Here is a 24,436-nt window from a genome sequence, read left to right on the forward strand (position 1 = left end):
ATGACTTTCTGCTTTAAAATGGTTTAAATGTAACTCTACATTGTTTCTTCCTCTACAATATGAAGATCAATGGAGTTCGCATTTCTCTCTCCAATCACTTTTCTTCAGTCGTTGCAGCTTGGGAACAACAGCTCACCTCTTACTGCTCAGAAACAGTAAACTATTCTATCTACTACGACTACTACTACTGTCATCAGCACACTGCAATTACAAGGTGGGATGGCTCAGACATGGTGTTGTTGACTGTTTACTTTGGTCATGATGTGTTTTCCTCCATATAAAAACTATATGGACATGTCAACGTCGTACATATAAAGTGGGTTTTCATAGGAGGTGGTCTTTAAACAAATGTGGATTGTAAAAATATCTGCTTTAAGTGAAATCTACTTCTTCTTCCTGTATCCGTGTAATACCAAATCAGAGGAACCCCCTCATATAAAGGCCCACTTCCACTATATTTATGTACTGATTCAGATCAGTATATATGAATTTTCCAGATATCTTAACACTCTTTATCCCAACATCTGGAGTTTTGGTTTTGTACATTACCAGGAAGGAAACATGACTTTAATGCCACCCAACCATCCGTCCAAGCCAGTTTAGTTTAATTGTCATACGTCAGTGTTATTTCTGCAAGCTCTTTCCTTTGCGTATAGTTTCTGTATACTTTCTATATAAATGTTACTCACTCTTGTTTTATATCACCCTGGAGTTCATTTGTATGTGGCTTTTGTCTGGTTTGCCAGAGGGGCGTTCGTAGTGAAAGTTTTATTTCCTCACACTCATAACATTTGTTTTCTCCTGAAACTTCCACACTTAAACAGAAAACACTCCACTTACGGAGCCAATTAAATGTTTCTGCTGTTTAATAAATAAAACACTGTGGTAAAGAGGTCACACATATGGAGATTCACACTGTACGGCCTCCAGGCTTCTGTGTTGAAGCAGTGAATGTAAAACTGAAAAACAGACATTCATTGCACATCATGGATCCAGGAGGGAACGCCCTGTTTTGTTTCGGGGTACTTCATCTTTCAGTGTGTGTTAAAGGATCTGGCTATGAAAAGTGGCCATTACTTAAAATCAGTGTTCACTCAATGTCAACACCTTACCCCATTACAATCCAAATTATTTTTTAAAACTGTAGTCTGTGCACCCAAAATCTGCCGCTCATTTAAGATGATGTTTTCATTCCAGACTCGGACTTAATTGCTGGCATCTGACATCTCCACCTGTACACATCTGTACGTCAGAGCTCCCTCCGTACAGTGAGCAGAGTACTGGGGCGGCATAGCTCAGTGGGTAGAGTGGCCGTCTCGCAACCGGAGGGTTGCGGTTTGATCCCCCGGCCCGTTGTGCGAGGTGTCCCTGAGCAAGACACCTAACCCCAATTGCTCCTGATGGGTCGTGGTTAGCGCCTTGCATGGCAGCTCCCGCCATCAGTGTGTGAATGGGTGAATGTGATGCATCATGTAAAGCGCTTTGGATAAAAGCGCTATATAAATACTACCATTTTACTGTGGTCATTTTTGACCCTGCCCGTTGCCCGTAGTGTTTGGCTGTATCATAGCAACAGCACAAGGGGCGGACGCAGTCTCGTGGGACCTGAGACGGGTATGGCCGTATATCTATGGGTATGGCTGCCATAGACATAATAAAGAGTAGATGCTGCTCGGGGTGCTGCACAGCGAGAAATACGGCCGCCATCTTGGTCCGGTCAGCCGCTCCACTCAACGCTGTTTGACAGCGCATTTAATCCATCTTAACTCTGAATATGAAACTGATGTTCACGCGTTTTTTATTTTTTTTTGCTGCAAACGTCATACATGTAGCTATGATACAGGACAAATGGTTCGGCGTATTTGAATATTCATAGCGATAATAATAATAATAACAAACAGCGCTGAGTGGAGCGGCTGACCGGATCAAGATGGCGGCCCCACCGTTCGTCAGCGCCAATATATCCATTTAATACATAAGACCTTTGACATTTGAATGAAATGTTAACATTTCATTTGAATTGTAAGGTGTCCGTGGGCTAACACGTAGCTACGTCTTTATTTGAGAAAACGTTTGTTGCCTCTTTTTTCTTTCTTTACAGCTAATACCACGGTGGCCCTGAAGTGCAAACCACAACAGCAAATAACTAAACACATTGGCAAATAACTAAACACATTGGCAAATAACTAAACACAACGGCAAATAACTAAACACATTGGCAAATAACTAAATACAATGACAAATAGCTCTAGAGCTACATTCACAAAACCTCTGACTCTTCTTGCAAAACCAAACTTTCACCCCAAAACAGTTCAATCTGTGCTCAAAACTGAACTTTGCTGTCAAATCATGGCTCATGTCAATCTAAATTAAATACTCTACTGAGCAGTCACTAAACACTACATAGAAAAAAGGAAAACACAATGCTCAGGACATGAAGCGGTAGAAATAAATGTTTATTTAGGCTAAATGCATGTTGCAAAACTAAATACCTGGGCATTTGTAACACTTGTACAAAGAAAAAAGAATTAGCAAAAAAACATAAATCCTGTGCATTTACATGTAGCACTTGTACGTAAAAATAAAGCACAAAAATGTACAAATGAAGTCCAAAGAAAAGAAGTGCATTACTCTGCCACAGCATCATTTCTCCGTACTGGGTCAGGCCACAGGACTTCATCTACATCACAGGACACATTTTCTCTGGAAAGAAGGACCTAGTGTGTCTGATCCAGCCCTAACATGGATCAACAGAAACATCACCACATGTCAAGACCATTGTGTCAGGATTCTGCATCTGTTGGTACCTTTTCCTGTTTTTTCCTTCTGTGTTGTCTGGTCTCTCTATCTCCCTCTGTCTGCTGCTCCCTGCCTACTCTGCACCTGGTCCCTGATTGTTGTCACCTGACGCAATCAGCTCAGACTCATTTCACCTGGTCCTCCCCTCTGTATTTAAGCCCGGCCATTTCTCTCAGTTGTTGCTGGCTCATTGTCTTGGACTCACCTTGTTCCCGTCTCCGTTCCCTCCTTTCCCCTGGATTACACTGCTTCCCCGTTTATGAATTGCATTTTTGGACTCAGTGATTTTCATTTGGCTGTCAGTTTGTTTGTTTCGCCATCTGCCTTAGTTCCTGGTTTGTGAGTACTTTTCCGCTGTTCTATAGTTTGCCGCTGTTTAGTTATTGAAGCCACCTCAGTCTTGTTTTCAGTTAGTAGTTGTTTTGTTTAAACAAACCCTTTTTTTCATAAAGCTAGGCCGTCTGTTAATTGTGTCTGCACCTGGGTTCACCACACCCCTCATCCCTGACACATTGATGGCAAAAGGTTTTCCTGCTGCTCATAAACCTTCCACCTCCATGTAGAGAAGAATTCTTCTATAGGATTCAGAAAAGGAGAATATGGAAGCAGAAAAATCACAATAACTTTAGGGTTCATATTGAACCATTCCCAAATCAATAGTCCTCTATAACACTAACATTGTCCCAGATGTATTCATGTGTATCATCAAAATCCAACTGAAAAACTCTTTGGAACAAACATACACAAACCAGAGGGAAAAGTCAGTCATGTACACTTTGTTATTTTACTTGTGAAGCAGAATTTTCTCTGGCCAGGCAACGGAGGAAAAAAACCCTGGCATGCCGTATCCATGCTCCTCTTCTTAGATTTCTATCCATTGTAGTGCCTCACAAACCAGTGCTTTGGCTTACATGTACCCTCACATCATTAGCCACAAGTGTGATCAACTTTAAGTTGTTGTGTTCAACCAGTGACGCCTGAGCTTTAACTGTGTTTGACTTTTGCCATCAGTGCTCACCATTATGCAACACAGGTGCATCACAATGACAGTGTGTTGACAAGATGTGTCTAAACAGGTGAAAAGGGCTTATGGTTTAGCCAAAAGAGTGACTGATTCAATAAGTGGGTTCAGACAACTGAGAATTTGGTTCAGACAATAGTTTAGTGTTTTAGCAACTGAGAAAAACTGTAACACGTAATTTGTGTTTCTGCTGAAGAACTTGCCACATGGTCCGAACAGTTGCCCTGGTCCTTGCAGCTCGATCAAAATAGCACGCCTCACCTCAAGAAATGGAGAATAGTTACACCGTCTGTGCAGCCCAGCCTCCTTTAAATGCGTTTTCAGCGTGCGCAGACTGATTGAAATGTCATGATTAGTTGAAAGCATATCTGGTATTACCTCATATGTATGCCCTGAATCAAAATATGCTTTGATAGCGGCAGCTATGTTTGGGTCACCGGTAACGCTCATGTTTAAACCACACCAAATGCACAATAACTTCCTGGTCAAAGGTTAAATGGTGCTTTCGTCCAATCAAGCAAGTTCTCCTTCTCTCTCTCTCATCCAATCACGGATGATTAATACCGCCACAAGTACCTACCTCTTCTGGTAGCTGAAGAGCTATTTGCCGTTGTGTTTAGTTATTGGCCAGTGTGTTTTGTTATTTGCTGTTGTGTTTAGTTATTTGCCGTTGTGTTTAGTTATTGGCCAATGTGTTTAGTTATTTGCTGTTGTGGTTTGCACTTCAGGGCCACCGTAAGGAAGAGCTGATTTAATTTTGGTGGCAATCCGGAAAGGATCCTGGATTCTGGATCACTTTGAATTTTTTGTTAACATTGTGGTAAATGGGGCTCAGAAATGCGTCACTCAATATCTCGGAAAACTTTCAGCCGATGTTTATGTAATTTCACAAACATATGACGAGGGTGGCTCCCCATCATCCCACAAAGTTTCACCCAGATCTGATCCGGATTGTGGATTTAAGACCGATTTTTCAAAATACGGGGATGCCATTGCATTTTCACCATCATTTTTTTGTTTGTTTTTTTGTTATAACTTTTTTTTTTTACAAAACTCAACAATAACAGTTCACAATTTCATCAGGAACATTGTACGCTCGAGGTAGTATGCATCTCATAGTATAAAACAGATATAAAGAAAGCATAGAAATACATAATACAGTTCACAAAATTAAGAAATAAAGAATATATAAGAGGAATGTACATCAAATGAAATCAAATTCAACACAAAGCGTGTTTGTCTTCACAGCTTTGGGGTTACTGCGAAGTTTTAAAGTGTCAAGGTAGAATTTTAAATATGCAAGGAAGGCAGTCAGGTTGGGTTTTTGTTTTGAAAATTTGCTGGTGTGAACATGGAATTTTGCTAAAAGTACAATAAAGTTGATGACATATGTTTTTTTTAATAGGCAAAGTATCATCAAAGCAGCCAAATAAAATAAATTCAATTTTAAATTTGAGTTGAGTATTCAGTTTTCTGTTCAACAACAAGTTAAGGTCCTGCCAAAATCCCTGACTAAGGGTACAATCCCAAAACAAATGATTTATAGTTTCCTCTGTGTGGTGACAAAAAGAACAAGGAGGGTCAATGTTGAGTCTGTATTTTGCAATAACAGAGTTAACAGGATAACACCTGTGGAGTATTTTCAGAGAAACTTCCCGCACCTTATTTGAAATACAAAATTTCCTATGTAATGACCATGTTTTTTTGCCAGTCAATATCAACATACAGATTATTCCAGTAAAATACTGAAGTAGGCTTACAGATTGTATTTCTTAAGATTAAATCTCTTATACATTTATTGTTTGTTCTACTATTCAGGAAAGGATCTGAGTTCCCTATATATAAATTAGATGGGGTGGTTTCAATGGAAACATCAGAGGTTGAAGAGGATAATAACATTTTAAGACCTGATGGAATAGCATCAAAGATGATTGCAAATTCTCTAGGTGGTATAGGAAAATTATATTCAGATAAGAACTCTTCATAAGAGAACATGTGACCCTTTTTGTTAAATAACTGATTGTCAACCCAATTCTTAAATAGTGTTTTATGCTTGAAACATATATCTTGATTATTCCAAATACAGCATTTGTGAGGTGAAAAATTATGTTTGTACACCAAGGACCAGCATAAAAGAAGGTGTTTGTGGAAGTTGGAAAGTTTTGCAGGGAGCTTTTCTATCTTGTAATTACATCTTAATAAGAAGTGAAGTCCTCCTAAGGCCTCAAACACATGTGGAAATAAAATTCCATAATGAATTTGGATTTGTTAAGTACCGTTTGATCCATTTGATCTTAAAACTGGAATGTAGGGTACTGAAATCAAGAGCATTAAAACCACCACTGCTTAGTTTGTTAATCATCACATTTTTTCTAATAAGGTGAGATCTTTTTCCAGATAAATTCGAAAAGGATTTTGTCAATTTTTGTATATAAATCTTTAGAAATATCTAAAGCAGAACTGGCATAAACAAATCTAGATAGGCCCTCAGCTTTGGATAACAAAACCCTACCAGTAATGGTTAAGTCCCTTTGCAACCATAAATTAAACCTCTGTGTAATTGCAGACATGATTGGATTAAAGTTTTCATTCATCCTAAGAACTTGGTCTTTGACAGTGATTACTCCCAGGTTTTTAACCTTAAATTTAATTCCTGAAATATCTTTCTCACTGCAAGCCTTAATAGGCAACAACTTACATTTAGATAAGTTCAGTTTAAGACCAGAGGCTACAATTTATCTAAAAGTTTGACTGCAGTGTCAATTTGAGATCTATCCTCTAAGAACAAAGTGGTATCATCAGCTAGTTGACTCAAAGATAAAGTCTTTCCTGCTATAGAAATGCCCTTTAAACTACTTTCTTTAATATAAATTGAAAGAATTTGCATAGGAAGAAGGAATAGGTACGGGGAGACAGGACAACCCTGTCGAATACCACGTTCTATCCTAAACCTTTTGGTAGATCCATATGGTAGCTTAATAGAACTATTTCCTGATGCATATAAAGTGCGAACTGATTTTTTGAAACACTCTCCAAAACCAAATAGATCAATAGCTTTAAACAAGAATTGATGCTCTATGGAATCAAAGGCCTTATGAAAATCTAGAAACAGAATAAAACTATCATCTGAAATTAAATCTGAGTAGTCTAAGATGTCAAGGACAAGTCTTATATTATCAATAATATATCTACCAGACATGAAGCCGTTTTGAGATTCATCAATAATGTCATTTAAAACTTTCTTTAGTTTATTAGCTAAACATAAAGCAAAAATTTTATAGTCATTGTTAAGCAATGAAATGGGATGCCAATTATCTAACAGCAGAACATCTTTTTGAGGTTTTGGTATTAAAGTAATTAAACCTTGGTTAAGTGAAGGTGGGAGTTCCTCAAAGTTTATACTCTCATTAAAAACATTCAACAGGAAAGGGGCAATTTCTTCTGAAAATAATTTATAAAACTCAGAAGATAAACCATCTACACCAGGGGATTTGTTCAATTTAAGTTTCTTAATAGCATCCTTGATATCAATTATATTGATTGGGGTATCACATATTATTTTATTAGCCTCAGTAATTGTTCTTACTTCCCCTAAAGAGCTAAAGATGGCATCTATTTCAGCAGTTGATGGGTTAGATTTATACAAGGTTTCATAAAAGTTTTCACAAATTTTAGCAATGTCTTTGGGATTATCAACCACTGAGCCATTTACAGTAAGACGCGTTATGCCATTCTTGTTTTGCCTTTGTTTTTCTAATTTTAAAAAGTAGCTGGAGTTCTGTTCCCCTCTTCAAGCCACTTGGCCCTTGAGCGTATAAAGGCTCCTTTAGCTTTGCTAATGTATAACTGATCCAGTTTCAGTTGCAATGTTTGTAAATTTGCTCTTTGAATCTCAGACATATTTTCAGGCAACATAGAAGACAAGGATATTATTTCAGCAATCGGTTCATTTTCATCTTTTTTATAATCTTCTTTCATTTTAGCACCCCTTTTCATTAAAAAGATTCTTAACTCAAATTTTAGTAGCTCCCAATATTTTCTATAAGCCTTTTCCTTTGCTGCCATTTTCATATATTGCTTTATCTTGAGTTTAATGAGTGTGTACAGAGTCGTTCATTAACAAAGAGTTATTTAGTTTCCAGTATGCTGGGGTCCTTTTATGTGCTCTATCTAATGACATATTTAGGTTAAAAAAATGGCTTTGTGGTTTGTAAGAGGTGTTAGCATAATCTTAACTTCATCAAGGAAATGCAATAAAGATTCAGAGATTAACCAAAAATCAATCCTTGACTGAAAAGAGCCTGTTTTGTTTTTCCAAGTGAATTCATTAGTGGTGGGATTGCATACTCTCCATATATCAATTAAACCTCTTTCATTCATAAAATCAATAATAACAGAGTTTTCCTTATGTCTACCTGGCATTCTATCAAGATCATCATTCACTGTAACATTGAAATCTCCCCCTAAAATAAGTTTTATATCAGGAAATTTTCCTGAAAGAGCAACAATATTCGAGTTCAATGTTTCAAAAAGTTCTTTGTTTTCCTTGGAATTGTTATAGCCATAAACATTCCCAATCATCAGCAGCTGGTTATTGCAGGAAATAACAGTCAGAGAAAAATGTCCAAGTGGATCTGTTTGAGCGAGGATGATTTTCCCACAGAATTTGTGTTTAAGAGTTAGTGTCCCTGCTGAGCGTTGGCTTCCATGCGACATCCACAAGTCCTCCCCCCATTGTGTTTTCCAAAAGTTAAAGTCCTCATCAACAGAATGAGATTCCTGAATCAAACAAAAGTCAGCATTAAATTGCTTTGCATAAAGAAAAAGCGCCTTTCATTTAGTGATGTCTCTTAACCCTCGAGCATTAACAGAAACTATTTTTAAAGATGAAATTGTGAAACAGAACAAAAGTCACCGTAACCAGTAAGTAAGTGTGTGTGTGCAATGGACAGAACTTATCCTTGCTGAAATCGAGGCATCAATGAAGAAAGTCAAAATATTTCCTTATTGTCCACGAAAGCTCTCTCTCCCACAAAGAAAGCGATCTTCTCCTGACGAGCTTTCTGGATTGCTGGCCACAAACGAATCCATTTCTCGCGGTCCTCTGGAGTAAGATCCTCTTTGAAGCGGAGATTATTCTTCTTTAGGTGTTCTGAGTGCTTGGCCAACTTCCACATCATGTCACGAAAATGTCTCATTGAGAACTGGATAATGATGTCACGGGCTTGAGTTTTGCCGGGATGCTTTCTGCCAAGCCGATGAACTGAATCAATCACTTCCAGAAACTTTTCCTCATGGCCCGGAGCTACGTTCTGGCAGATGTCGATAACTTTCATCCTCACCTCCTCATTCTCTTCTTCAGGTACTCCACATAGACGCAGATTCCACCTTCGTTTGTAGCACGCCAACTCCATGACTTTGTTTTCCAAACACTGGATCTTTTCCTCAGCTTTGCAGACCCGATCAACCGTGAGCTTCATGGTACCTTTTATTTCTTGTAAGACAGCGGAGATAAAGTTGATAGAAGCTTTGAGGTCCTCAATGGATTTTCCAATAGAGGTGCCTTGCTCTGCGATGGCTAGCTTTAGCGCATCTATGATGCTGTCCGCCGTTTCTTGTTCCATTTTCCCTTTTTACACAGAGAGAGTCTTCGTAGGAGTAACTTGTGGATGACCTTCACTTTTGCGTTTACTTGAGGAAGTATCTGACATTACTGCAGATTAATATAGTAATTTTTGATGCCACTTATTAACTTAAGTTGGAGGAAAGTTCAGAAAAAAGGTCTATCTCCTCGCCGCCATCTTGGCTCCCCCATTTTCCCCATCGTAGTGTCTACAGATACGGACCCGTACGCGTAGCCTGTGGCCTACGGATACGGCACTTTCCATTTGCCAGATTGCTTCTCTAATTCTCGCTGCCTGAAATGCCCCAGCGCCCCCTATCGAGTGGCCATTTTCACGGCAAACAGGACTTCCATGTCGATAAGAACTGGCTTGTGCTCTATATACGTGTCTCTACTGCATTCACTATAGTTACACCCACTGTCTTTGGCCAGTTATTTAAAAAGTAATAAAGATGAATGAGATCGCTGCGGTGTAGAAAGGTTTATAATAGAGTATAAGATGCATTTCAGTAGATCCGTACCTGTAGTACAGATGCTATGGGTACGGGTCCATACCTCTAGCATCAATCTTTGACCATCAGCGAAGTTGGTATCAGAGGCAGAGCTTTCTAACCAAAACCATCTTATAGCTGAGTGAATTCCGCACCTGAAGGGTCCTCACATATTTTTCTTCATATATTGTTGTGTATCAATTTTGATTTAGTTGAATTTAAATCCGCTTTCACATGTTACATGTTTAAGAATGGAATAAAATTGTTCATGAAAATATATGTCTTATGTTTCCATGAAAATTCAATACAATACTTCAATTTCTAAATCGTACATAAATGTATGTGAATACAATGTTGCGTGGGAATGTCAATATCCTTGGCGGAGGTCTGCGCTCTCAGTGCTTTTCTAGTTACTCCTGTGTTCTAATGCTACATTGTGTTAGCTAATGGTGTTGAAAGGCTCATTGATGATTAGAAAACCTTTGTACAGTTATGTTAGCACATGGATAAAAGTGGGAGTTTTCATGGAAAACATGGCATTGCCTGGATGACCCTAAACTTTTGAACAGTAGTGTAGGTCAACTTGAACTCATTTAGAGCAACTTTAACTAATATGGAGCAACTTGAAATAATACAGAACGACTTCAATCAATCAATCAAACCTTTGTCATTGCACACTTTCATATACAATGAAATTTCATAATGTAGAGCAACTTTAACTATCATAGAGATATGTTTGTTAAAGTGCAACTTTTACTCATTTAGAGCAACTTTAATATGGAGCAACTTTGATCAATATAGAACAACTTACTGTAGAGCAACATTAAATAAAAGAGCAATTTGAACTAATTAAGAGCAACTTTACCTCCTTTAGAAGAACTTTAACTAAGAGCAACTTTAATAATATCAACTTTAGCTAATGTAGAGCAACTTGAAAAAATATAGAGCAACTTCAATGTAGAGCAACTTAGATGTGATTGTTAAAGTGCAACTTTAACTCATTTAGAGCAACTTTAACTATAATATCAACCAGCTAATGTAGGGAAACTGATGCCACTGTGTGTGTGAGAGTCCTTTAATAGCAGCAGCACACTTTGCTCATTCCAAAAGTAGATGAATCGAGCATAAGATTGACTGTTTCTGAGAACAACTGGGAGTTCTGTGGTACAAAATAGAGAAGTGAGTGAGTTATGGGGGCTGTGGACGATACTGCCTACTCGATGTGAGGAGGAAGTCACACAAACAGGTAGAGTTAAAACAGCCGTGGTGTGAAATTATCCACAGCTCAGGGTCAACATGTCTGCAGATGGGACCAAGTTGTTATTCGAGAGCTTTCTGCAGAAAAGAAAGGACACTCTGGTAGGTCATACACTCTTCTAGCACTTTAATTTCCTCTGATTGAGAAAGAAACTCAGATTGTTTTGTGTGTTTCATCTGTAGAAGATAATGTGGGTCACTTATTGGTTCAGACTCCAGAACACCACCTTGTTCTTCTACACCAAGAAGAACGGCAGTGCTGTGAGTACACATCTGCTGAGGTGTTAAATCCTCTAAATGTGACACATTTAGACTTCATCTGTCCAATGTCCCTCAATAATTACTTGCAGATAACTACAGTAGACGGTGAAATATATGTTCTTATCCTTTTAAAAGCTCTCAATATGTTAAATTTTGACATTATTCTCTTCACAGTCACACCTGAGAGGATATTACTACATCTACACAGTGAGTCCTGCACTCTGTATTACAGCTCAGACATGGGAAATGGATTTTTACTGCTTTGGGAAGTTACTAAATGCTTTATTTCTGATATAAGTCTGGCATTTTGCCTTTATTTGATAGTAATAGTAGAGGTATAGATGAGTGAGTAAAGTTTTGGTCACTAGCTTTCTGTCATGTTGACATTAATGATATGGAATGTAGCCTTATATATTTATATCTGTGCCATGTTATTTACATATGCAGTTCTGCATAACAAATACTTTCTGGTAGTTGGTATATTTTGACATTTAGATACAGAGTAATGTGCACAGTACAGAGGCAAGGCTGCAAAATTAAAGTGAGGATGCTCCAGAAATCATGCAGTAAATGTAATAGTTTGGTTTGACATCTGTTTGTGTTGTTTGCAAACAGGTTTTCAGTGTTCTTGGAGAACTTCTGCGTTTTTTTATGGCTTCAGGTTGTCTCAGTGTCTCTTCATGTGGAGGTCGAGGCTCTGAATCAGCCTCTTCAGCACTCTTTGTTCTTATTATGGTGAAGGCGGCTGTTTCTAACTCTGGTTACATGTTTGAGGTTGTTGTCGAGCTGCATAGTTAATTTTGGGTGATCAGATGTTTACCTACCAGCACTGAGACAGATTAGAATCTTCACCTTTCACGTAGTGCTGGGCCTGCTTTCATTTTTACTCCATTTACTTCATTTGGACTCATAATACTGATTCAAGGTCTGTCTGTTCAGGTGCAGTCAGTAAGAGAAGTCCAGAAGGCTGACAGACAGCGTTTTATTTTTGAAATCACCATGACGAGTGGAAAAAGAAAAGTGTTGGTGAGTCACAGCTGTGGTTTGAGAGTCTGCAGGTCCAGTTATCAGCTTTAACCAGTTCCTTCCTGGAAACTTCCTGCAGGCGGCAGAGACGGCGGCTCTGAGGAAGGAGTGGGTCGGACACCTCTGGGAAGCCATGAACCTGTCCACCAGCAGCGGAGTCTCTCAGTGAGTAGAAGGAGGTCATTTGGCTGAGGACACCTGGGATCACCAAGAGTGTCCAACATGTGGTCTGTGGGCCAAAAATGGCCCACTGGTCAGTTTGTAAAGTGTAAAAATTACAGAGGAGACATTAACTGCACATTGTAAACTAGTAAAACCATGAATTCAAAATAATTTCCACATTATGACAAGTGGTTTTGATCATAAAGTAAAATAATAGGTTGTTATTGTTGTTTTGTCATTTTGTCTCATTTTTGTACTGTTTTTCATTGTCGTGTTTTTGTCTTTTTTGCGTTTGTCTCTTGTTTTTGTCTTTTTTGCGTTTGTCTCATGTTTTTGTCGTTTTGTGTTTCCTTTTGTCTCGCTTGTTTTTAGTCTACTTTTTTGTCATTTTGTTTCTTGTTTTTTCACTTTTTGTGTAGTTTTTGTCGTTTGTGCATTCTTTTGTCCCTTTCTGATTTTTTTGTCAAGTCTTTTTTTAATTTTGTTTTGTGTCGACTGTGTCATTTTTTCGCTTTGTTTCTCGTTTTTCTTTCATTTTTTTGTCTAATATTTTGTCTCTTCTGTTTTGTTTCATGTTTTTGTCTCATTTTTGTTTTATTGTGTTTCATTATTGTTATTTTGTGTCTCATTTTTCTAATATTTTGCCTTGTTTTTTGTCCTTTCTTTGTCTGACTTTTGTCATTTTGCTCATAAAGTCAAATCCTCTCTGGTTCAGTTCCAGATGACTAAATGTTGTGTTCCTTTGTAGACACTCTGGGATCTGGAAGTTGTAATGTGGAAATGATAAACTGAGGCTGAATGTTGCTGAAATTGAACAAATTTCAGGTTTTTGCACTAGGAGTTGATGTTATTTATAGGTTATTATGCTGTGGTTTTACTGGTCTGGATCACTGGAGATCAAACTGGGCTGAATGTGAACCTGAACTAAGAGTTTGACACTCCTGGGTTTATTAATCCACCATTTCCAGCCCCCAGATGTGCGAGCAGCTGCCAGACAGAAGACACAGCAGCAGGACACCCGTCAGTGTGATCGAGCTGCCGCCTGCTCGGCCTCTTTCTGCCCCTCCACCTTCAGACCACCTCCAGCCTGAAGCCAGAAGCATCCAACCTGCTGCTGACCAGCCTGAGGAGCAGAGCGGAGAGGAGGAGGCCATCTACCAGAACACGCTGTTGGCCTGCAGCTACCAGGACCACAGCGGTAAACACTGAAAGAACCTCTGCACCTTCAGGCTGTGAGTTTCCAGCTTCATGACGCTGAACTTCTGTTTCAGATTATCCTCAGAGGTGCAGTGAGCTGAACGATGCAGAGAGCAGTCTAGAAGGGGACTATGACGTTTTACCCGTTAGAAACAGTAAGATCTCAAATCTGCATTCAGTAATTAGCATTTCTCTGTCACCATGCACTGACTCTGTTGTGTGTTTTATCTTCAGAAATATGTGAGCCGAGCATTTCAGCAGAGATGGATGAGAACATCTATGACTTCCCTCAGTCCTACAGGACTTCAGCCCAGCCTCAGGGTGAGATTAGAGTTGGAACAACTTCTGAAGAACTTGTACTGAAACTATAAACATGTTTTCTGCCGTTTTGTCGGTTTCAGACCTCACAGAGAGCATCTATGACGTACCGAGCTGTCTTCTGAGGAAGATGCCTGAAGAAAAAACAGGTAAAATGTTGGCATTTAATGGATGTATGAGCAGCGGAAGAAACGTTATTTAACAAATATAGAGCGATTTTAGCTAATCTGGAGAAACTTCAACTCATTTAGAGCAATTTTAATTCATCTACACTACTGTTCAAAAGTTTGGGGTCACTTTGAAATGTCCTTAATTTTGAAAGAAAATCATTTTTTTTCAATGAAGATCACATTAAATAAAAGATAAATCCAGTGTAGACATAGTTAATGTGGTAAATGACTATTCTAGCTGGAAACAGCTGATTTTTAATGGAATATCTCCATAGGGGTACAGAGGAACATTTCCAGCAACCATCACTCCTGTGTTCTAATGCTACATTGTGTTAGCTAATGGTGTTGAAAGGCTCATTGATGGTTAGAAAACCCTTGTACAGTTATGCTAGCACATGGAAAAAAGTGGGAGTTTTCATGGAAAACATGGAATTGTCTGGATGACTCCAAACTTTTCAGGGGTAGCGCATGTCAATTTTCTTATTTAGAGCAACTTTAATTCATGTACACTATCGCTCAAAAGTTTGGGGTCACTTCGAAATGTCCTTATTTTTGTATTTTGATGTATACTATTATCTACGATAAGCAAAATTAAATGCAATTATCCAAAGTAAAGATTCTTTTTCGGCAGAGGGAAAGTGTTTTGCTGTTACATGTGATGTTTCTGCATTAATATTACTGCAGGATTAATGTGAATGTTGCTTTCTGTAGCTCTAAATGTTTAAGGTTGAGCTATTTTTAATTGTTTCTTTTCTGTGAGAACTGCAATCATCTAAAAAGTTGATTTTTGACCTAGCTTGGGAAAACATTTTAGCTTTGTGATGAAGCATTTCAGAATGAATGTATTCGTTAACAAGTGAGGTAAATAAAATAAATACATCTTTCAGTTTGTCAGAAAAGCACAGATTCAGACTCATCATCCGGAAAACTAAAACTCAGACAAAAGTAGAGGATTAAAAAGCAAAATGTTTCAGAGATGTGGTTAAATTGAGGTATAAAGTTGCTTAAAATGGAAAAACTCAAGTCTCACATACATATATAAAGTTTTAATAAATTTAGCTACATATAATGCGGTCATTCTGAAGTGTGCTGCAAACATTTTCTCATCTGTTTGTTTGTGCTTGCAGATGAGCAGCTGGAGGAAGAACCGAGCTGGAAGGCGGCGATGGAGGACGGCAGCAGCACATGTAGCTCACAGAACATTTAACTCTTTCACTCTTTGTACACAAGTTTCCACTTAATGTCCCAGAGGTTCAGGTTCGAGTCAGAAAAAGTGTATTTATGCAGCAGATACAGCAAGTAAATAATTCTTATTTGGACGGTGTTCAGCTTTTCTGTTTGACAAGAAGCAAAACCACAACAGAGAGGTTGGACTGTGGGGTTTATTTCAGCTTATGTGATCATTTTTAACTGACAGAAGAGTCTCAGCACTGTGGGTCACAGTAACTTTAAATGCCACAGGTTCACAGTTGAAACGTTACACCATTAACACCCATATTGCTGCTTTACACACTTTGGATTTAAGGGGAATGATCTGAGCTTAAAACCTTTATGGGTTTTATGGAACGTAAAAATACTAATAATACAACTTCTCTTTTATCATTTCCTGCAGGCAAACAGAAACTAAGTCCTCATGTTATTGACATGTGGCTCGTTTTTTTTTTTTTTACAATTACACACTGGAAAAGATAACTTAGATTACAATATCAACTCAATAATTAGAACAGGGGTGTCAAACATGCGGCTCGTGGGACAAAACCGGCCCTCAAAGTGTAAAAACACGATTAACAAGCTGAAAAAAGTGTAAAATTACAGAGAAGACATTAGCTGCAGATTGTAAATTAGAAAAACTATAAATTTAAAATAATTTCTAGACCATGACAAGTTGTTTTGATCATAAAGTAAAATAGTAGATTGCTCTGTTGTTGTTTTGTCTCATTTTTGTATTATTGTTTTTGTGTAACTTGTTTGTGTTGTTTTGTGTTTCCTTTTGGTCTCGCTTGTGTTTTTTGTCGTATTTCTGTCATTTTGCGTTTTGCTTTATTCGTTGTTTTGTGTATCGTTTTTGTCGTTTTGTGTTTTTTTGTTGCATTCTAACTTTTTGTCTATTTTTTTGTTGTCTCATTTCGTTTCTCGTTTTGTCGTTTTATGTCTCATTTTTGTAATATTTTGTCTTGTCTTTGTTGTTTTTTGTCTGACTTTTGTCGTTTCGGTCATCAAGTAAAATATTATATCGTTCAGTTCCAGATAGCTGTGACTAAATGTTGTGTTCCTCTGTAGACACTCTGTGATCTTTAAGTTGTAATGTGGAAATGATGAACTGAGGAATAATGTTGCTAAAATTGAATTAATTTTTCTTAAGAAATTTTAGCTTGTTTATAGTGTTTTGTAAAAAGATAATTCCCTAAATGTGATCTTTTTGCACTAAAGCAAAGGGAAAAAAATTGGAGTTGTGGTTATTTATAGGTTATTCTGCTGTGATTCTACTGGTCCAGAACACTTTAGATCAAACTGGGCTGAATGTGGACCTGAACTAAGATGAGTTTGACACTCCTGGTCTACTTATTAGGACGTGGTATCACAGAGCGTTTAGTAAATGTAGTGAATGGTCACAGAGAGAATGTTCTGTTTGCGGTGAAGCCGGTTGTAAACAGGAAATAATTAAAGTACACATCACACCTATAAAGCACACTACGTCTGTGACAGCACAGACACTTCCAGTATGCACACGCAGCAGATAAAAATAAAAAGTAGTGCAGGTTTGAAGCAAAAACAAGCTCTATTTAACAAGCAATGCATAAAAGTGATTTGTGCATTTGCAATATGAAAACTAGTACAATCAAAAAAAAAAAAGAACTGAACAATAATAAAACTGTATTTGGACATTAAATAAACATTTGGATCAGTTCTATGTTGAGATCATTGTCAGTCTGCAAAACACCAGAAAGAAGATTTGGTTCATAGTATCGTTGCACGCACACGCACACGCACACGCACGCGCACGCACACGCACACACACACACCATGAGGGAACAGGTTTAGGAACGTGCCCGCCTACAGCTGCATCTAAAATGATCTGTGTTCAGATCAGTCTTTTACGTTTCATATTTTAGTTTCCAATTAACAACTTAATGTTAACACTCCAAAAACTACCACTAGTCAAAAAACGACAGATTAGCTGAGAAAAGGTGAATGTTCAGTGTTTTACAGTACAGATTTAACCACTCCTCTGTCTCTGCAGCATTAATAGACTCAGCAAAGAAAAGTTTTACAACATTCATTTAAATTCTGTAGCTGACATACTCATTTTTTTTTATCAGGCAATCTAATGTTTTTGATGGGATGTAGTGTAGGTTTAGGATGTTCTAAAGAACCTTCCTGTGGTGGAATCATGCCTGAGCCTGTTCCCGTTCCCTGAGGAACTCCTCCAGCACGCCGATGATGCTGCAGGCTTCGGGCAGGTCGCTGTGCTCCGCTCGGGCGTTCTGTAGCAGCACATCTCCGTTTCCACATCCCTGCAGGAACTGGCAGCAGCGGAACAGAGCGTAGTGACTCATCTCGGCCTGCCGCACGAAGCGCTTCAGACTGTTCATGTCCTGGATGGCCTGCAGAGGGGGTTCACAGAGAGGAAGTGAAAAACGGGAAGAGATGAGGATGAAAGAATGAAACAGAGAAAAAGAGGATATATTCAATCCTGCTGAGACTCGGCCCGTTCATTTATGTCAGGGGTGTCAAACATGCGGCCCGTGGGCCAAAACTGGCCCTTCAGAAGGTCCAATCCAACCCACAGGACGATTTTGTAAAGAATAAAAATTACAGAGAAGACATTAGCTGCAGATTGTAAATTAGTAAAACTATAAATTTAAGCTAATTTCTAGACCATGACAAGTTGTTTGGATCATAAAGTAAAATAGTAGATGACAGTAAATCAGAAAACAAGTTATATTGAAACACTTTTTCCCCTCAGTTTTCAGTAGGGTAGATCTGCCAAGAGGAAGTGGGAGCCAACATTTCTCAAACTTGTGGGCTGGTGGAAGATGTCTGAAACCAATAAAGGTTTGAATGATTTCAAATACAGAATTGAAACCCATTGGAATCTTATGTTATACCAATAGATACTGTACAAATTAACGGTTAAGTGTCTTATTTAATGTCATAAATTATGAAGGAACAGGTGATTGCTGAGATAAATTATGTGAACGTCCCATCACGCTGATGTCTCTGATTCAGTAATGCGACATCATTAAAGCATGCTATGCTCAAATGTACATGACAACGTGATTTTAGGAACAGAAAACAGGATCCAGAGACCATAAAGAGCTGAGAAAACCCCGCTATAGTGTCTTTGTGTGTGTTTTCCCACCTTGAGTTTGAAGTTCTCCAGAATCTGCCTGAGCAGGAAGGGGTTACAACGCTCAGCGGCGTTTAGAAATGCCTGAATCCAGTCATCGCAGAAACGATTACTGACTGAGGGGAGAAGACATCTTTATCAGACTGTTAGAAACACAGACGCAGCATATCTGTACGTTAGAGGACAGGACTGACCGGTGTTAGTGAGAGTGGGGGGGCTGGTGGAGCAGTCTATGATCAGGTCAGACTGGGTGTCCTCTGAGATGGCCTTACACAGAGACGCTGTGGTGGCGTCCTGCTGGGAAAGACCCTGCAGACTGGCTGCTTTGATGAACCTGATGCAGAAAACAACAGACAGCTACTACACACTGCAAACAACAAGCTGGCAGCTCCTTCAGGATGTAAAGACGCAGTAGGTTCAGTGCAGGAGCCGTTACCTGGTCACGTCCGTCTTTGTCTTCTCGTCTGAGTTGATGACGTCCACATGAGTGTGACTCAGAGCCTGTAAATAGAAAGTTTAGAGGCTGAAAGGCATCACTAAGGAAGAAATGTGGGTCGCTCCAGAACTGGCGGACATTTGGGCCTCAAAATGTTTGAAAAATATACCTTCTCTGTTACAGTTTTCTGCTCCATATTCATCAATAATAGGTATTGATTGGCTCAGCTTCCACATCAATGGTAGCATTTTTATTCCATGTTTTCTGTCTTGTTTGCTAACCCTACTCTAATCACAGTAACAGGGTTGCTAATCCATGCTAATGTGATCTTTTTCTCAGCAGTAGAAGCTAGATATTTAGCTAGCTGTTACTGCTGACCAAGAGGACAAACTGACTGATGGAAAACAGTCCAAAGAATGAGTCTGATCCTGATAATGAGGTAGAGAGAGACATTCAATCAAGGCTGACAATGGATGAAAAGATGGAAAATAGAAGAGAGGACATAGCTTTAACATTGTCTTTTCAGGTCTCAAAGAATATTGCTGACAGACACACTGACCACAATGAGAGCCAGGAGATGAGTCATGCTATTTGGAGAAAGCAAAAGTAATGCGTTCATTAAACAGAAGAGTTTTTCAGTCAAACTAAATACAAGTAAATGCCTCTCTAAGTCCATAAGGCACAGTGTGGTTATCTGTGGGAAACGGTTTTAAGTGAACTGTTCCTGTTTGCTGATCTCTCTGCTTCTCACATTATGTTAGCTGCTGTGTAATCTAATCATATATTTATTAGTTTGTACGTGTATCTTAGTCCCAGTATCTCCTAGAAGCTTTTTTTTTGTTGCATTTTTTGCTTAAAAAAAGACTCACAGCGTGCAGCAGGAAGCTGATGTTGTTCTGGACCAACTGCACCACTCGATAAATGTGCATCACAGACTCCTCGAACCACTGGCTCAGATAAGGACGCACCTCTGTCTCAAGGTTCTGCAGCTAACACACACACACACACACACACACACACACACACACACACACACACACACACACACACACACACACACACACACACACACACACACACACACACACACACACACACACACACACACACACACACACACACACACACACACACAGTATGACATTTCAAACGTGCAGTAATCACGGCTTCACCACACTGTTCCTGCATTCTCATACCTCTGGGGTTTGCAGGCTGCTATGGAGGCCCTGGACGTATTTATCAAGCTCCAGTCTGAATGTGTGTCGGGTTAAGGGGTTTAATGTACCGCTGCCTTCTTAGAGCAAACTTAAAATGTAAAACAACTGTAACAATGCAGCAAAGAACATTCTGTAATAGCAAGGATCACATACAATATTAATGCTGGAAAATGTTTAGTGTTGCTGATAAAACGTGCGGTTGCTCGATGCAGAAGGATATAAGTTCAGCCCTTTTTCAGACCCTCCCATGAAGCAGATCACATATCCGTTTCCGTCAGCGTCCGGCTGTTCAGGAGATCTTTCCTGTTCCAGGAGACAACAGTAGCAGCCGACGGCCTGCTCTGGAATACTGCAAAGAGAAAATATCAAGAGAATTATTTCTTTTGTCCACCTCTAAATATCTGGGCTGCATTAACTATGAAACCAAGCTCAGTGCAATCACGAAGCCTGTGCTGCATCGGTCAGATCAGAGCACTTTTGGGCATCATGGTAGCTCAACTGGTTGTGTGAGTGACCCATAAACAGGAGCTCCAGTCCCCAACAGAGTCATTCCCTCATTCTCTTTCCTGTCTCTCTCTCCACTGTCCTACATAATAAAGCCCAAAAAGGTAAAAAAAAAAAAAAAGTCCTTTTTTTGTGCTGCTGACTGAAAGGTTGTTGGGGAATGAGTAAATAGGGGAGGGCTATAACTCTAGAAAGTGCCGGTAATGAGTTCAAATTAACCACATATCCATCAAAACTCCATTTTTCACCTTTATTTTGTATTTAGAGTCGGCTTCTGATGGCTGCTGGCACATATGTGAAACCCACAGATATGTACATTGACCATTATGTGGCCAAACTAACAATCAGTTACTCGTTTGACTGGTGAATGTCTACAAGATTTGAAGGAAAACTTGACACCTGATAGATCATAAACAGTAATAAGTTTCCTTATGACCACTCATAAAACCAAGAACTCTCCATGTATTACATTGCTTGCTCTGTTGTAAGTCATAAGTGGCTGTTTAACCGTCCTGTCCATCATCTATACATTCCTTAATCCTCATTAGGGTCATGGGGGGCTGGAGTCTGTTCCAACTGATTTAGGGTGAATGTTCACCTGGACAGGTAGCAGTCTATCACAGGGCTACATATACAGACAAACAATCACACTCACACTCACATCTACGTACAGTTTAGAGTAACCAATTAACCTCAGCATGTTTTTGGACTGTGGGAGGAAGCCGGAGTACCCGGAGAAAACCCACGCATGCACAGGGAGAACATGCAGAAAGATCCCAGGAAGGCTGGGACTCGAACCACTGATCTTCTAGCTGCAAGACGACAGTGCTAACCACCGAGACACTGTACATATAATCTTGCTAATGGCCTTGATGTTTTTTTCCTGTGAAGCCTTAATGGGATTATTTGTTTGGAATTAGAAAACAGGGAAGCTGTTCTTATTGGCGTTCATTACTGCTGTCTGACAATGAGAGAACACACACGTTTCATTCTTATTTTGTCCTTAAATCAACTGTTGCCCTTTAACAATGGCACCACACGCACTCCCCCATCCCTTACAACGCAGCACCGTCATTAGATAACGACCTTTCCCAGGTCGATCTGTCAGAGTCCATCTGAATGAATGAATGAAACAACAGTTGTTCAACTGTGCAGCCCAAAAAACAACTTAAAACAAAAGAGTAGTTTTGTGCTGCTGACTGGAAGGTTGTTTGTCAGTGTGTGAGATTGTTACCTGAGTTCCACAGTGGCGATGTTGCCCATCCCTCCAAGCAGGGCTCCTTTGCTCAGCCTCCTTGAAATGTAGGTCCGCAGCTCTGGTTCTGCCTCCAGCGGCAGGCTGCTGTCGACCAGCGTCAGGCTGTGGGCAGGACAGAGAATCAGTACGGATACAAGCAGGAAAGCAGGAAATCTGGAAGCCAGACCAATCAATGGAGAGGAGATGAAGAAAGCTGATGGCCATAAGACACACATGATCCAACACAACACACCACTAAGCCACGATACTAGAACTGTGCCTGGGTATCACTTTAAAGCTTCACCAGATGATTCACTGCCAGCTCCACATGACATATGGAAGTGAAGACACTGTTGAGATTGCAACCGAGCAGCACAGCAATGAGCAATCAGAACAAAAATCACGAATGAAAGCGGCACTGATTCCATGTTGACTGGATGTCCAGTGGCAGCCCGTGGACACACCAACGCACAACAGTGAAAGCCAGAGAAGAAAGGAGCACTGAAAGCAAGGAGAAGGTGGGCGGATGGCTCCTTTGTTACCTAAAGTCATCCTGACTGGTTGTGGAGTCTGCTCGTCTCTGGTTCCATGCCACATTTTCCCCAGAAGCCTCAGATCTAAGACAATCGACAGTTTACTCATCATCTGGTTAGTTTTTAACGTATGAAGTCGGTTTTACCTGCATGAGTTTCAGGGACAAGCAACTACAACAACTGAAGAAACAAATAGAATTCATATTAATTCCACGCCAGGGATTTTTTTCCTGGTTGCATTCAGGAAAAAATGATGCTTTCTGGAATATGGGTGAACAACAGTACATACTAATAGTTAGAAAATAAAGATACACTTTAAAATAATGACTACATAACATTAACAACACACCGTAGAAGCAAAGCTAACAGCAAAATTCTCGTTATTTACGGAGATAAAACACAGAAAGACGTCTGAAGCAGAAACCAGGACGGGTGATGTCCACCTTTACCTGGTGCCTTGATACAGATAGATGGTATAATAGCAATTGAGCTGAATTTTCTGGCTGTATCCTGAAATTTCTTCGCTGTCAAAGTCATCTCTCTCCTCCACGTCAATAGAATCCTGGAAGGACGAGGTTTGGGAGGTGAACATGCTGCTGCTGAACCCGCACAACACGGATTTTACTCTTTAAATGTGCTCTTTAGTGGATATTAAAGCTCGTCTCGCTTGCTGAGATTTTTTAAAAAGCATAAACACAACTGCTCATACATGCATTAGTTACTTTCGTTTACGTGTCTACTGCGCATGCCCAGTGTGTACGTTTTGAAATATGTCCGAGTACAACATAGCGTTCTTAAGTGGGTTCCTACGGCAAACATGTTATTGCTAAAAGAGTCATTCCAGAACTGGAGGACATTTTATGTCCCACCCATCAAATTTCAAATAATTCATGTACAAAATACTAAGACATGCAGTTGTTGCGTAAATTTACTTGTCCTAAGACTAAATCTTAAAAAAAAAAACTAGAAGAAAGGAATGTTTGAGAATATTTTTAAAAATACCTCATAAGATGCCATTTTTCTCTTGTCTCACCCCCCTGATGACCTGATGGATGAAACGTGTGTCCCACAACATGTTAGTACAACCTGTGGAAGACATTTTTTTTCTTTGGTATCTTGTTTTTGTCATTTTGTGTCCTGCTTCTGTCATTTTGTGTCTAGCTTTTGTCATTTACATCATAAAACAATTGTCCTAAAGAATGTGTAGAGCAAAGCTATGTCCTCTCTTCTATTTTCCATCTTTTCATCACATTGTCAGCCTTGATTGAATGTCTCACTCTACCTCATATTATCAGGATCAGACTCATTTCTAATTCTTGAATTCGTAAGCTGAGCAGATAAAAAACAGCATTATTTATTCATTTTATTATCATTATTAATATTTAGCACATTGAACACAATATAACCAATGTGCTTTGCAGAAGAAACATAAACTTTGTGTTGTTTACCGTGTTATTTATGATGTAAATTTACCTGTGTAACTTATATATTAAGGATTACCCCTAAATTATAGAAAATACAACTGGACCTGACTATGGTAACTATTAAAGCTCAGACTCTATAGCATTATTAACCATGGGGATTAGCGTAACTAATATAAACATTAAGGCTGAGGCCCCACACTATTATTAATTATCTTGGTTAACCTGACAATTTTAAAAATAACATTATGACTCTACAAAAACAAATAAGTAACCCAACAAATCGAAAAGTTCTCTGGATTCCAATATGTAAGTTTTCCTTTCTTTTCTTTTCCTATCTTTTCTTTTCTATTTGTTATGGTGGAGAAGAAAGACCACCTTCTAACAAGAAGAGGCATTCAGCAGAACCAGG

At 39.1% G+C, this 24,436-nt stretch overlaps 1 protein-coding gene and 2 long non-coding RNA genes across 3 annotated transcripts; 2 read left to right on the forward strand and 1 right to left on the reverse strand.

The window, feature by feature from the left end:
- Positions 1 to 11,162: 11,162 nt before the first annotated feature.
- LOC127531485 (uncharacterized) lies at positions 11,163 to 11,696 on the forward strand. Its single transcript, XR_007938568.1, has 3 exons — positions 11,163 to 11,293; positions 11,375 to 11,452; positions 11,627 to 11,696. It is a non-coding gene; the product is annotated as an uncharacterized LOC127531485 (long non-coding RNA).
- Positions 11,697 to 13,910: 2,214 nt separating this feature from the next.
- LOC110970943 (uncharacterized) lies at positions 13,911 to 15,642 on the forward strand. Its single transcript, XR_002597121.2, has 4 exons — positions 13,911 to 13,992; positions 14,072 to 14,158; positions 14,239 to 14,304; positions 15,453 to 15,642. It is a non-coding gene; the product is annotated as an uncharacterized LOC110970943 (long non-coding RNA).
- A 47-nt stretch (positions 15,643 to 15,689) lies between these two features.
- Positions 15,690 to 23,374, reverse strand: c21h17orf75 (chromosome 21 C17orf75 homolog). Its single transcript, XM_051941552.1, has 10 exons — positions 23,053 to 23,374; positions 22,613 to 22,687; positions 22,068 to 22,193; positions 20,548 to 20,678; positions 20,309 to 20,367; positions 19,982 to 20,101; positions 19,113 to 19,177; positions 18,871 to 19,010; positions 18,689 to 18,792; positions 15,690 to 17,930 (listed from the first exon to the last, which is right to left on the reverse strand). The coding sequence occupies exons 1-10, from the start codon at positions 23,193 to 23,195 to the stop codon at positions 17,715 to 17,717; spliced, it is 1,179 nt and encodes a 392-aa protein (XP_051797512.1). The 5' UTR covers positions 23,196 to 23,374; the 3' UTR covers positions 15,690 to 17,714.
- Positions 23,375 to 24,436: the final 1,062 nt, after the last annotated feature.

The sequence above is a fragment of the Acanthochromis polyacanthus genome, chromosome 21, assembly GCF_021347895.1.
Source record: "Acanthochromis polyacanthus isolate Apoly-LR-REF ecotype Palm Island chromosome 21, KAUST_Apoly_ChrSc, whole genome shotgun sequence".
NCBI classification, from domain to species: Eukaryota; Metazoa; Chordata; class Actinopteri; family Pomacentridae; genus Acanthochromis; species Acanthochromis polyacanthus.